Here is a 15,102-nt window from a genome sequence, read left to right on the forward strand (position 1 = left end):
ATTTTAGATGGTCAAATAAGTTTATTACTCGGACAATATTCTGATTCTTCGTCATGGCACTACAGCAAGCCAGCTAGTATCTATACTATCAGAACTAAATGCACGACGTGTAAAATCTTCCTAGACAATCTCAAAGCCACTGATAAATTTATATACATCTAAAACAACACTACTCGAAGCACGACCTAATTGAGAACACTCCATTACCATGTCAGGAGCGTTTCTCTTTGATGCCTTCTCGCTGCCATGCCCGGCGCCACAGCCACGGCCACGGCCGCCACCATGGCCAACACAGCCACGGCCTTGGCCGCCACCCCTGAAATTGCCAACACGGTCACGACCTCATCCGCCGACGGCCAGACCTTGGTCACCATCATCCTGGTCCCCGAAATCACCCCTGGACGGATCTTGCTCCATGCCTGATGCCTCCCTCGTCGCGTCGGTCACGCCGCCCACAACGGTCGGGCCGCCCCTCGGCGCGCCGGCCAGACCGGCGGCGGCCACCCTCGGCGCGGCGGCCAGACCGGCTGGGGCCGCTCGCGGTGCGCCGCCCAGCCCGACGGGTGCCACCCGCGGCGCGGCGGCCAGGCTGGCGGGGGCCGCCAGCGAGGCGCTGCCCAGGCTGGCGGGTGCCGCCCGCGATGCGCTGCCCAGTCTGGCGGGGTCCGCCCGCGGCGCGGCGGCCAGGGCGGTGGGTGCCACTCGCGAGGCGCCGCCCAGGCCGGCGGGTGCCGCCCGCGACGTGCTGCCCAGGCTGGCGGGGTCCGCCCGCGGCGCGGCGGCCAGGCCGGCGGGTGCCGCTCGCGAGGCACCGCCCAGGCCGGCGGGTGCCGCCCGCGACGCGCTGCCCAGGCTGGTGGGGTCCGCCCGCGGCGCGGCCGCCAGGCCGGCGGGGGCCGCCCGCGGCGCGGTGGCCAGGCCGGCGGGCCCTTCCATCTCCGCAGCGCCCAGGCCGACGGGGGGCTCCCTCGGTGTGGCGCCCAGGTCGGCGCCTCCGTCCCTGTCCATCTTGCCGGAAGAGCGCCGACGGCGGTCGGCGAATCGGCGGAGGCTATGGGCTCGGGCGCAGCAGATGAGTAGCGGATGAGTCTGCTGTTCTATTTTCTTTTGACCGGAATCAAAGGGGTACTGTGTAACGGATGGCATGGTGGGTAAATAACTACGAACTCCACAACGAGGTCTGTATTCAAGGTTTTTGGAGCACCCCTTGAGGTACTCCACCAAAAATGTGGATCAACCCCCCTGCTCCACGTTTTTCCTGGAGCCGGATTTGCTAGAGCCGAACGCGTTTGGATGCGATTTTTTTGGAGTTGGTGGAGTGGAGTGATTTTTGGTGAAGTGAAGTGCTCCCAAACAGGCCCTTAATAGGTTCAGATTTCTTTGTTTTCTTCCTCGATGGTTGCGACTTCTTGAGAGGTGTTGCAAGTTCCTTGCTCGCACCAGACTTTAGTCCCAGCGCTGCAGACGGTGATCGGGGAGGGGTGTTTTGGTCGTCATCGCTCGCACCTCCAAGATTTGATGGTGCTGGGGATGGTGATCAAGCATGATGCGACGGTCCCGGTGGTGACGACGGTCCTGGAGGTGGATGTGCTGGAGATGACGGTCTTGAGTTTTGAGGAGATGGTGGCTGCGGGGGATCTACGGGAAGAAATGATGCCTCTTGGCCGGGGATGATGATGTAGCATTTGTGCCATAGAATGGTATCGCGAAGTGCATCTCCTAGTATCCTTTCCCCATTACCTCCCAGGAGGTCAAACTCTAGGCCTTCATATTTACTATCACAAATCTGCTCCACCCCAACGCTGGAGCATCCAGGTGGAATCTTCATGCCATGGCTTGTCTACCCTGGCAGGATTGGTAAAACACATCCGTACACCACCTGTACATATAGGAGAAATAAAGAAGTTATTAAACTCCCAAGGTGTGGATCAATTGAGATAATTGTATAAATTATAAATATGTATACCTTAATAGTGAGGTTGTCAAGTGGTATGTACAGCTCACATGAGGTGCGCTGAGTGATGTCATCCACAGGGTACCGTTGGTTGTCCTGCACAACCACGGGTAAGCTAGGCATGTTCTCATTGGTGACCCCTATGGAAGCACAGCTGATTCAGTGTTGAGAAGGGCTGACGATGACATTGGGATCCGGTAGTGCTCCAGATTGGGCCATCTCGATAACTACCAGAGCCACTCGCCGATTAATTTCTTCCTTCATTCTTATGTATTGTTCATGCACTTTAGCTTCTAACATACACCGCCACCTCTCCTCTTACTGTTCCTTTCTTCTCTTCCGACTTCTGTATGTGTCTATATCCCTACAGAAAGCAAACTTCCACAGAACCACCCCGAAGCCTCGGCAACATCCTGGGTGTTCCGGATTCCCGAGCGTCAAATTCAGCTCACCGTTCTCTCTATTAGGCTTAAACTTTCACGCTTTAGAATCTTTAATATCTTTTATAAACATGAGGGCCTTTTGACATATTATTTTGTTGAAAATAAGTGTCCCATCCTCAGGGCTAAGGGTGCCTCCGTGAGCATAATACTAATTCTTTGATCGATCGGGCCAGTCAATAGTCCTTGGAACGATACCTCAATCGATTAGATCTTGTTCCATCTTTCTCCATTTGGGAATTGCACTCCCATAACCACCTTGCCCTAGACGACGATAGTACTCCTTCTTCTGGGCATTGCCTGAGTTGACACGAACCTTGTTCGCACTACCTTCACTCCTCTTGTATTCCAGAAATGAGTTCCAGTGATATCTTAACTTTGGCCGGTCATTAAAATCTGGAGTTCGGCGCTTTTTGGCATCCAGATTCTTCTTGAATGTCTGGAATTGGGTTGCCATCTTCTTGAGTGTCCAGTCTTTCACAACTTTTTCATCGACACCGTCAGGAAGTGTGAAGTGTTTCTTGACATCTTCCCACAACATATCTTTCTATGTCTGCAGGAGCACGTATGGATCACCTTTTTTACCCTTCCATTCTTGAATGTTGATGGGCACGTTGTCCCTTACAATAGCCCTACATTGACTCATGAACTTTTTAGCGACTTTTTCGGGAGCAATTGGCTGGCCCTGTTCTGTCACTTCGGTGATGTGAAGCCTTCCCTCCATTATCTTTGTATGACCTCGCGGCTTCTTCTAGTTCATCGATCTAGAGGGCTAAAAGTTCAAGATTCGTTAATTAGTACATATGTGTTGACGCTAAAAAATCAGTCGATGATCTTCAGCGTCGGACACACGACCCGGGAGAATCTGCTTAACTCCTGTTCGGGTGATCGCCCTGGTGCGGTTCACGCAGCGTGCCAATCAATCTGACCTGTTGATTGACAAGAAAAGAAACGTATTAAATTCCAGGGGTTTCGATCGGCTAAAGTTTCGATCTGTCTTGAAAAGCATATCAGCGAATCGGTCGATTTGCTATGAAGATGACCGGCTATAGAACAGCCGATAATCACGTAGCGATTGTAATGAAACTACTAGAGTAGACTGAACAATGCTACAAATGCAACACTTGAAACAGATCTAATTGGCCGTATGATGATAAATAAGAATAACGGTAGTAAAGTCGATAGTTCAAATCTCAAGCTGGATAACTGGTGATAAAACTAGAAAAATAGATAAAACCTATAATTCTAGTTAATATCGATAACTTGTGAATAAATCTAAATGAAACGACAGCGATCCGCCCGAAGTTAAAGCTTAGATATTACTCGATAAACGGAACTTACATAATCGGCCAGAGATTGTGTCGATGCAGCCCTACCAACCCGTACGAACTCGTGAAAGAAAAAGATGTATTGGCGAAGTCGCCGACTTGAAAGTAAAGTACAATGAAAAAGTAGATTTGTTTGTATTGATTGATGTGTTCTTTACAAATCTCTAAAGATGGCTATTTATAGCCTGGTACAACTGATTTCCTAACCGACTAGGATCTATCTCTAATTTTAAATGAAAACGAATATTTACAAACACAACTCGTATCGGAGTTGGTTATCATTCTCCACGGGCCAATCTTTCTCTATCTTCTTTTTCTGGCCCACTTTAAGCCCATATTGGCCCAATCGCCCTAGCCTTCGAATCGGCCGACCCCCACCAACTCCGTTCACCAATCGCCCGAAACACTGCAGCACCAATAGGCCGATTCCCAACTGTAGCGCCAATCGGCCGATTCCCAATTGTAACCTTTAAGTCTGCCACATCAGCCAATCTCTTCCTTCCCTAACGCCGATTCAAAACGTGTCAAAATCTAGCGTCAACACATGCCCCCCCAGTTTCCGAGTAAAACATGACTTTTACTTCAAAATTCTTTTTTTTAACCTCTCCTCCGAAACAAACACGGCAAAAATCTCCTTCTATTTCGCTGTCTTCTACCTGATCATTGCAATCTTTTCAAATTGGAAGCTTGAGACAACCGCTCCCCCGGAATTCGTGTAGACGGCGCGGTAAAAATCCCATCTTTACCCCTTCTCTCGGACTGTCTTTAAATACTGGCATTCCCTGCCGCTTCTTCTCCACGAGCTCAGTAACTTCCTCCTCAGCGAATCACTTTCCATCGTCACCCAGCGCCCTTTTGGCTTCCAACCGCATTCTCTGACAATACTTCTTTCGTCTGCATTCTGCTTCATCCCTTCAATGGCGGCACCATCAGCAACTCCACCAGCAACGGAGGCTCTGCCGGCAGCTCCATCAGTGGCGGCAGCGGTTCCATCGGCAACAGAAGCTCCACCGGCAACTCCATCGGTGATAGTGGTCCCACCGGTGACCCCATCAGCGATGATGAGCTTCATCCCAGAGGTAAGTATCCGAAACTTTTCCTTTTTTACCGCCCAGGAATCCTTTAGATCCATTCTTAGTTCTTCCCTTTTTACCTTTTTTAGGCGGTCAGACACCAAATCACCATCCGCCTTTCTGAAGCTCCTGGTCTCATCTGCTTAGGCCCTATGGGGAACCCAGACCCGACCAACCTGATTAATCTAGAAACCCATAGAATCCCTTTTAAGCAATCACCTATGGATTTGAATCATTGGTCAGGCACTTTTAGATCTTGGCCGAATGAAACCCCTGGCTGGAAAGAGTGGTACCAAAGAATGGCCAACTCCAAGAGAGTTCAGTGGGATGAATTAAAAATCGGCCAGTGCATCAATCTATCTCTATCCCAGATGGAGAAAAATGAACCCTTAGTGATAGCCGCCTCCTACTTCTGGTCTGACGCGCTCAATGCGTTTCTCTTTAGGCATGGACCCATGACCCCAACCCTCGCTGATGTTCTGATGCTGACCGGCCTCGATATCTCTTCCCCTGATACACCCTTCAGTTATCTGGTCAAGCTGACCCATCAGCTGGAAACGAAAGGAATCGGCGGGTGGAAGGGGTACATCAATAAAAACATGAGGACCGGGACAATCTTAGAGAGAGAATACGCGGCCTTCTTGATGATGTGGCTAGAGAAGCATCTTTTCTGTGGTAGAGCAGTCGGCCCTTCTTCCAACACACAAGCCCTGGCTAAAGCCCTGTCAAGAGGAGCCGCCATCCCTCTCGGGAAACATCTGCTAGGATCGGCCTACCACATGATGCACTAGATCAGCGTCAAACTATCAAAGGGAGAGCCGATTGGTAACCCTGGTGGCCCCTAGTGGTTCATAACCCTCTAGCTTAATTTGTACATGAGCAAGATCTCTAGCAATAGATAGAAACCAAGACATTCCCCAACATTGAGTCAGAGGAAAACCCCACAGTACGACGACGGTGCACCTGTTTTGGCGAAGCGGCATCAGCTTTCCCGGGTTGCCAGTTCACTGCCACCAAGACAGTCGAGTATTTCAAATGTTTTTACAATGGCTTCAGAGAAGAAACTACCAGCTGGTATCCATATCAGAGAACAGAGCCGCTTTTTGAGCTCCCCTTCTGCTACGATTCAACATCCAACACTTTTGACAATGATCTCACAGACGCTTTGATCAAGCTAGGGATTTTACCAGCGAACTTCTTCTCTGGGAAGGACTCCCCAACTTATGAGTTCTATAACCCGTCAGTTGCAGCACGGCAGTTTGGCCTTGGTCAGTTGCCGATTCGGGTTTACTTCGCCGACCGCGCAAAATTTCGAGATGCGCTTACTAAGGGCCTTGACTATAACCGGCTATGCGACTTAGTGCCTGATTCCAGCACCATTGATTTGAACAATTGGATAGCCGCTCCATTTGCTGTTCAACAATTCAAATTATGGTGGGCAGAATGGAAGCAGCATCTCTTTTCTGTATCTCCGGCGACATATTGCAATGACCTGGACCCTGACAACATCGACCCAAACGCAGCGGTACTATTCTTTTCTCGGCCGATTTCGATGTCATTTCCTCTTATGCTGCAAATTTGCCGCTAACTCTTATTTCTTTTACAGTCTGAAAGTTGACTTCCTCCAACGCGCAGCCAGAGTGGTAGGCCGATAGAGAATCGCTACCCATACACACCCTTCCCACTCATCGGCTATCATGCCCCAACCATCGACGACATCACCACCGGCCAATCAAAACAGACGCCAAAGAAAACCTCTTTAAAGAAGACAAGTCGCTGAATGCGTGCCCGTATAGAATCGGCCGATCAGTCGGCGACGGCATCGGCTGAATCTTTAGCTGCGCCGACCCTGCCGATTATCGAGGAAGTCGATCCCCAGGCTGCTACAGAAGCTGGAGCGGCTGCTGCATCATTGTTGGTAGAAGTTGTTCAGTTAACTTCGTATATCGTGCATTCTTATAAATATTCTGTCGGTATTAACTTCTTCTTTCTGTTAGGCTGCGCAAATCGCTCCAATGCAATCGCTGCAGCAATCAGCCACCATCCAGGTAGAGGCAAGGACACCAGCAATCCCGCTTACTGAGGTAGAGAAAACCTTGCTTGAAACAAATCTTTCAATCCTTAATTAAAATTTAACCGATTTCCGATGTAGGCTACCCTGGACACGCCAATTGTGCCCCTTCATCGGCCATCGACCGGACGACTCGCGGAGGTATAGCAGTCATTATCCACCATCAAACTTAATTACCTGCCTCGCACTTATAGAGCTCCATTTTTTTATTCTTTCCAGGAGGTTGGCCCGAGCACGGCGCCGATAATCGTTGAATCCTCCTCCTCTGATGAACCAACCGCGCCAGTTCCCAAGATGAGGGTAGCACTCCCACCGGCGTAAACAGAAGAAATCCGCATTAAGGAGGTAAGAAACCTGACACCCGAATCGGCTGATTTCCTATCACCGTCGGCTAATCTGTATTTTATTTTTTATTCTTTTTCAGGAGCAAGATACCCCCAACAACAGTCTCTTTTCTTTTGCGGTCGCACTTTCTGATGACGAAGAGGTCGCCTCACGCCAAGTCACACTGAGCTCGATCCCTGATGACGTCCGTGCCAAGCTTGAGAGCATACGCACCCTCCTCCAAGATGACATCGGCCGTTTAGTGGAAGACGCCTCACCGATTCGGCAGCTTTTCAGTGACATCAGAGGCTGAGTTCCTGAAGAGGCAGAAGAGGCTCTGGCACCTACCGCATACATTGAGTCAATACGGATTCCAGTGTTCAAGGCCTTGCGCCAGTTTGCTGATCGTGCCAAATTAGCGAAAGCTTGCGAGGAGGAAGATTCCTACAAACATCGAGCCCAAGAGGTACATCACCGAATCAGTTTCCTTGAAAGCTCCCGCCCGGATATTGTTGGTGCTATACATCGCCTTAAACGGCGAAGGGCAGAGCTTGCCAAGGAGATGGAGCAGGTGACCAAGGCCATAGCCGTCGAAGAGAAGAGACTTCAAGACCTCCCATCTATCATTGCCGAGTTGAAGCAGAAGAGGCAGAACCTGGCCCATGAAGCAATAAAAATCCATCGTCACATGCCAGAAGTCCCTGGATCGGCTGATGACGACCAGAGAACCTTAGACTCGGCCGATCAAGTTAGGCGACGAGCGATTGCGGCTATTAATGCCCTCCTCGGGTGAACTGTAAAAGTATTGAATGCTCTGTAAATGTTTAATGTCCTCTTGCCGTTGACGTGCGGATTCAAATTTGGACCGTCCTCTTCGGCAACCTTTCATTTATTAACCCTTTACTCCGACGGGACTCCGTATCGTTTCTAAAGGCATTCGCATCGCCCATCCTCTTTTCCTCCAGCGACTTGATTTCCATACCCCCAGACTATACGCCAAGATGTCTTCTTTGTCTTCTTCCTTCTCCGTCCATCAGGTACGAAATCTTCCTTTGTTTCTCCACCTGACATTTCAATCACTCTGACGCTGGGTAGTTATTTGCCACTTTTTAGCCGAGATGCCTTAGCCCTGACCTGGAACGAGCGATCAAGATCACGCATTCTGACGAACCGCTAATGCAAGCGGACAGAGATCTGATCAGGACTCATTATGAAGAACTCAAAGATCATGTCGCTGCTGACATTCAAAAGATCCTGGACCATATGGACGTGAACTGCTCTAGGCGGCCGCCAACTGAAAGGAGTCACCCACTCCCTCGCCTAGTCGCCCTCGAGGATGCCGCAGCAGGGACCTCCCAACCTCCTCTTGACAGGAGCCACCCACTTCCTCGTCAGGTCGAGGTTGAAGCCGCCATGGAGGATCTGGAGGAAAAGAGCATCCGCCTCTTAGTAGAATTAGGTCGAATCGAGAGGGAGATTAAGAAAAAGCATGGTCCATAAGTGTGTTGGTACTTTTTGTTCTAAGGGCCACTTGTACCGTGTCGGTCATGTACTTTGTCATTTGTACCGAATAATAAATTGGCTAGATTAGTCGGATGTTTCGTCCTTCAGGTGATGTTATCTCTGCATCGGCTATACCAACAGGAGCCAATAAGAGTTGGCCACGTCATCTTGATGCACCCTATCATCAGTTATGCATCCACCCATATACTAGGATAGTATCTTTTCAGATACCTTCCGTTCAAGGCTCTTGTGAACTCCTCTCCTTCGATGGTTTCCAGTATATACGCATTTCCCGGAGCGCATCGGCCGATTTTATGCGGCCCTTCCCAAGTGGGCGACCATTTACCGAATTTGGGATCCTTAGACCCTATCGGCAGCACCAACTTCCATACCAAATCTCCTTGAGAGAATTGTTTGACCTTGACCTTCTTATCGTACCACCTAGCTACCCTTTTCTTGTTTTCTTCAATGCTGATCAGGGCCCGTAATCGCTAACCTGCCAAATCGTCGAGCTCTCCCTTCATGAGGAGGGAATAGTCATCGGCCGTCAACTGATTTTGAAGTGATGTGCAACTTGACCTCGTCCTTAATTCCCATATACCAATTGATAAGGAGATATTCTAGTGGCCCCGTGGCAGGCCATCCTGTAAGCCCATAAAGACTCAGTCAAACATAGGTGCCACTTCTTAGGCTGTTCTTCTATCTTCCTCTTGATCAACTTTATTATCCCCTTATTGGACGATTCGACTTGACCGTTAGCTTGAGCATAATACGGAGAAGAATTCAACAACTTAATTCCCATATCAGCGGAGAACTGCTCGAACTCTCCTGAAGTGAACATCATCCCTTGATCATTTGTGATGGTTTGAGGGATACCGAACTGATAAACAATGTGGTCCCTTACAAAATCGACCATAGCGGTCAATGTCATGGCCTTCAATGGGACTGCCTCCACCCACTTGGTAAAATAGTCAGTGGCTACTAATATGAACTTGTGTCCTTTGCTTGATGGAGGATAAATCTGTCCAATAAGGTCTATTCCCCAACCTTTGAATGGCCATGGCTTGATTATCGTGTTCATAGCCAAGGCTGGTGCACGCTGCACGTTGCCAAACTTCTGACAATCTTGACACCCCTTATAATATTTAAAGAAGTCTTCGAGTATCGTTGGCCAATAATACCCGTTATTTCTAATCATCCACTTCATTTTGTGAGCCGATTGGTGAGCTCCACACACACCCTCGTGGATTTCTCCCATCATGACCTTTGCTTCTTCCGTTCCCAGGCATTTGAGCAGAACTCCATCAATCGTTCGGTAAAATCAAACATCTTTGAGTAGCACATACTTCGTGGCTTGAAAACGCACTCGCCAATCCACTTTCTTGGATGGATCCTTCAAGTAATCGGCGATCTCCTTTCACCAATCGTCGGCCGTGAGTTCCAGAGTCATGGCGCCTTGAATCAGCCGATACCCGGACGCGTGTTGGGCAAGCCTATTGGCCTCTTCATTATAGTTTCTGGGAATATGCTCAATAACTGCGGACTTGAATTCTTTCAAAAGTTGGAGGCAATCTTCGTAGTAAATCCTCAAGACGTCATCTTTACATTCAGATCTCCCCATTAATTGGTCTACGATGAGCACGGAATCCCCAAAAATATCCACAGCGTCGGCTTTGATCTCTCTCAATAATTGAATGCCCTTTAGGACAGCTCAGTATTCCGCCTGATTATTGGTCGCAGATGCTTCTATCGGCAGAGAGAAATCATAACTTGCCCCCCGAGGCGATATGAGGATGATGTCGATTCCTGACCCAGCCCCACATGAAGAACCATCGAAGTATAGAGTCCATGAAACTGGTTCAACGACAGCGACTTCCGGTCCGCAATGCTGAGCCACGAAATCGGCCATGACTTGACCCTTGACAGCTTTGGCCGATTCGTACCTTAGGTCAAACTCTGACAGAGCTAGGATCCACTTGCCAATCTGCCCTTTCAAAATTGGCAGTGATAGCATGTACTTTACCACGTCATCTTTGCACACTACTATGCACTCTGCCGATAACAGGTAGTGCCTGAGCTTGGTACATGAGAAGTACAGACACAGGCACAGCCGTTCCACCAGTGAGTATCTCATTTCTACATCCAGGAGTCTTCTGCTGACATAGTATATTACCCGTTCTTTTCCTTCGAACTACTGTACCAGCGCCTACCGATAGCCCGCTCATCGGCTGATAAGTATAGTCTAAACGGCTTGTCAGCCTGTGGCGGGACTAATACAGGTGGCGAAATCAAATATTGCTTGATGTCTTCTAATGCTTTGCGCTGTTCTTCTCCCCATACGAATTCCTGATCGGGTTTCAACTTTAACAGAGGAGTAAAAGCTTGAATACGCCCAGACAAATCAGAAATAAATCTTCTGATGAAGTTGACTTTGCCGATTAGGGACTGCAGCTCAGTTTTATTCTGCGGGGCTACCACCTTGTTGATAGCGGCTATGATCTTTCGGTTGACTTCTATTCCACGCTCGTGGACCATGAATCCTAGGAACTGTCCAGCCGACACGCCGAATGCGCACCTGTTCGGGTTCATTTTCAAACCATGCTTCCTCGTGCACTCCAAAACTTTTCGCAAATCGGCCAGATGTTCCTGATGTCCTTTTGACTTGACCACGACATCATCGATGTAGATTTCCACCAGCATACCAATAAGCTTGTGGAAAATGTAATTCATAGCCCGTTGATCTGTAGCACCGGCGTTCTTTAATCCAAAGGTCATTACTACCCACTCGAATAAACCGAGGTGGCTCGGACACCTGAAAGCCGTTTTCGAAATATCTTCTTCGGCCATTAATATTTGATTGCAACCAGCATTACCATCCATGAAACTGATGACTTTATGTCCTACGACGGCATCTATCAACACATCTGCTGTCAGCATTGGATACCCATCCATCGGCGTAGCCTGATTAAGGTTTCTGAAGTCAATCCACACGCGCAGCTTTCCGTTTTTCTTGTATACGGGTACAATATTAGAGATCCACTCGGCGTAACGGCACTGCCGAATAAATTTCGCTTCGATTAATCTTGTAATCTCGGCCTTTATATCAGGTAGAATTTTAGGGTTGCACCGTCGTGCAGGCTGCTGATACGGTCGATATCCTGGTTTTATAGGCAACCGGTGTTCGACAATGGACCGGTCTAGACCAGGCATCTCATGGTATTCCGAAGCAAAACAATCTTTAAATTCTTTTAATAAACTTGTCAATTTACATTTGTACTCAGGGTCCAAGCTAGCACTAATGTACGTCGGCCTTGGCTTACTACCATCTCATAAATCCACCATCTCCAATGAATCGGCCGACGTAAATCCATGCCCAAGCTTCCCGTCTTCTCGGGCGAACTGATCCATCTAATCTGAATCTTTAGAGCCGACTGCTCGGATCGGCTGTAGGCCAAAATCGGACACTTTTAGGAAATCGGTGTCCCAAGTTTTACCGGATATGCACTTGACGTATTCGGAGCTCCACTGTTGCACGTCGCCCGCAGCAACACCGTAGGCGGAATCGGCGGTGACTATCTCGATGTTGTCGCTAACCCATTGTACGAGGCATTGGTGCATTGTAGACGGGACGCAGCAATTCGCGTGTATCCAATCGCGACCGAGCAACATATTGTAGGACCCTTTGCCATTAATAATGAAGAAAGTAGTGTGAAGGGTCTTACTGCCGATGGTGAGGTCAACGCAGAGCGTCCCGCGGGCAGGAGACACATTGCCTTCGAAATCCTTGAGCATCATGTCTGTCTTGGTCAGATCTTTATCGCTTTTGGCTAGTTTCCAGAACATGTCACACGGCATGATGTTGACTGCAACGCCTCCATCTACTAGTAGCCTGGTGACAGGTCGCCCATTGACGTGTCCTTTGAGGAACAGGGCCTTGAGATGTTGTCATTTTTCTTCTTCCAGCTTCTCAAAAGTGGCTGTCATTAGCTCCAAAGCCAATTGCGCCATCTGCTCCTCCATCTTTGTCGTGTCGTCTTGATCGGCGGGAGCCATGAACTCCATCAGCAAGATGAAAACCATGCTGACATCAGCCGCCGATTCCTGATCGTCGCCTTCCTCATTGTTATTTCTTTTGGGGTGCCAGACCCGAGACCTGTCATCTTTCTTATCTATCATCTGCCTCTACTCTTCTTCTTGTTGTTCCCATTGGCGCAGATGCTGGATCCTTCCTTTTTGGATTTGGTCAATCCGTCAGGGCACCACCTGGGGTTCACTAGTTTGGCCGGTGATTTGACATGCTCCCAGTCTGGTTCTCACCCCAGGGGGTTTTCATCTAACACCCTAGCATCGGCCATCTCTTCTAGCCGATCGTGTGCGCTGGTTCTGCCTCCCCGGTTTCTTGTGCTGGTCAATCCTGCCCCCCTGCCGATCATACTGTTCAGCTCTATCCCTTGGCCGATCATACCGGTCAACCCTGCCCCCCAACCGATCACGCACTGAAAGGCGCCGATCCTCTTTTTCGCGCTAGTTTCTACTGATTGGCTCTGATCCTCTGTCCTTAGAACGTGACCTCTTGAACGGGCGATTGTCGCGATATGGGCCACTGCATTCAGGGCAATTATCGGCTGATGGTAATCTGAGGTTATTTTCCCAGCAGTGGATGAAGAACGGGCATCGCCAATGATCTTCGTGTCGGCGAATCATCTCTTCGCGGTATCTCAAACTTTCCTGCTGTCGCTGGTACTTGTTGAGTAAGAATTGGGAGGTGATGGATCTACGCAGTCTCTCCGATCCTTCGCCCTCGTCTTCTACCCGTCTCTTCCCTTTGACATCTTCAACTGTAACCTGATTTCTGGGGTCCACAGCGCCGCTTCTCTTGGCCGATTCCAACGTCAGCACCTTGGTTTGAAGCACGTTTATTCCCGTGTCAACCATGTTAGTGGGGAAAGGATGCTGATCAATTTTCATCGGCTTCACTAGCTTCGCCAGGACTTCGAATTTGAGTCTGTCTTGCTCAATGGCCGACTGTATTTGCTGACGGAAGATTTTGCATTCGTTTTTGTCGTGGGACGTGGCATTGTGCCACTTGCAATATTTCATCTTTTTGAGCTCCTCAGCCGATGGGATGGTATGGTAAGGTGAGAGCTTGATCTGCCCCTCTTGGGGAAGTAAGTTAAAAAATTTGTCAGCCTTGGACGTGTCAAAACCGAACGCTTCTGGCTCTTTCTTCCCGAAAGGACATGATATCGGCTTCTTCCCCTTGACCCATTCTACTAGGCCGATTTCCGCTTCCTCCTCAGATTCAGATCCCTCCAAGTATGCCACCTTTTTCTGAAAATTTCTCCGCTGATCAAAAGGATGTACTTCTTGACTGGCCAATCGGTGAACGATCTGACTCAAGCTTTTGAACTCCTAGGAAGCGTACTTCTCTTTGATGTGTGGCAGGAGACCTTGGAAGGCGATATCGGCCAGCTGCGCGTCGGTCAGGACTAGGGTGTAGCATTTGTTTCTGACCTCTCTGAACCTCTGCACATAATTGGTCACTAGCTCATCACTCCTCTGCCTGAGGCTGGTCAAATCTGAGAGCTTCATCTCATGGACTCCCGCGTAGAAGTATTTGTGGAATTGCTTCTCCAGATCAGCCCAAGTAACGATGGAATTGGGCGGTAGCGTAGTAAACCACTGGAAAGTCGACCTGGACAGTGACGACGAGAAAAGACGCACCCGCAGAGCATCTTGTGTGGCGGCCTCTCCGCACTGGATGATGAATCTGTTGACGTGCTCCACAGTTGACGTGTCATCCAGTCCTAAAAACTTGGTGAAGTCAGGAACCTTATACCGATGGGGAAACAGCAATAAGTCATAGGCAGGTGGGTACAGCATTTTATACGTATAGGTTTGTACCTTCAGCTTCAACCCGAATTGATCTTGAATCACCTCTGCTATCCTTGCTGTCCAATCCACTTGCTGCTGATGAATGACTAGTAGAGGGATCAGCACGTGTTGATGGATCGGCGGTGGGATGGTCGGGTGATGGATCAAAGCGTGCGGCAGATTTTGTGGCAACGTGGCCGGCTCAGCGGTTGACAGTTGGTGGCGTAACGAATCTGTCATCTCGTCATACAGCGTCATCGGTGCTGCACTTCTGAGTGCTTCTGCAGCCTCTGCCCCCCTGCTGATTTCTGACGTGGCCGGCTGATACTGTGGGACCGTCAGTCGGATAGCCGATTGGAACGGTGCCTAAATCGAAGAGCCTCCATAACTGGCCGATTGGTCCAAAACAGTTGCTGCTGCTGCTGCCCCCCAAGGCACTGAGCTCGAGGGCAGAGATTGCACGGAGGAAAGCTGAGCAGGCTGACACAGCATTTGCGTTGAAAGCATGGAGCGTTGTTGTATCCTGGTGGCATTG

At 49.4% G+C, this 15,102-nt stretch overlaps 1 protein-coding gene across 1 annotated transcript; it reads right to left on the reverse strand.

Moving 5' to 3' along the window:
- Positions 1 to 342: 342 nt before the first annotated feature.
- LOC101756307 (circumsporozoite protein-like) lies at positions 343 to 1,008 on the reverse strand. Its single transcript, XM_004977621.1, has one exon. The coding sequence runs from the start codon at positions 1,006 to 1,008 to the stop codon at positions 343 to 345; it is 666 nt and encodes a 221-aa protein (XP_004977678.1).
- Positions 1,009 to 15,102: the final 14,094 nt, after the last annotated feature.

Source organism: Setaria italica, chromosome VII, assembly GCF_000263155.2.
Source record: "Setaria italica strain Yugu1 chromosome VII, Setaria_italica_v2.0, whole genome shotgun sequence".
Lineage (NCBI taxonomy): Eukaryota > Viridiplantae > Streptophyta > Magnoliopsida > Poales > Poaceae > Setaria > Setaria italica.

Coding starts and splice junctions, on each gene's coding strand:
- LOC101756307 (XM_004977621.1), bottom strand. CDS start 1,008: ATGGACAGGGACGGAGGCGCCGACCTGGGCGCCACACCGAGGGAGCCC.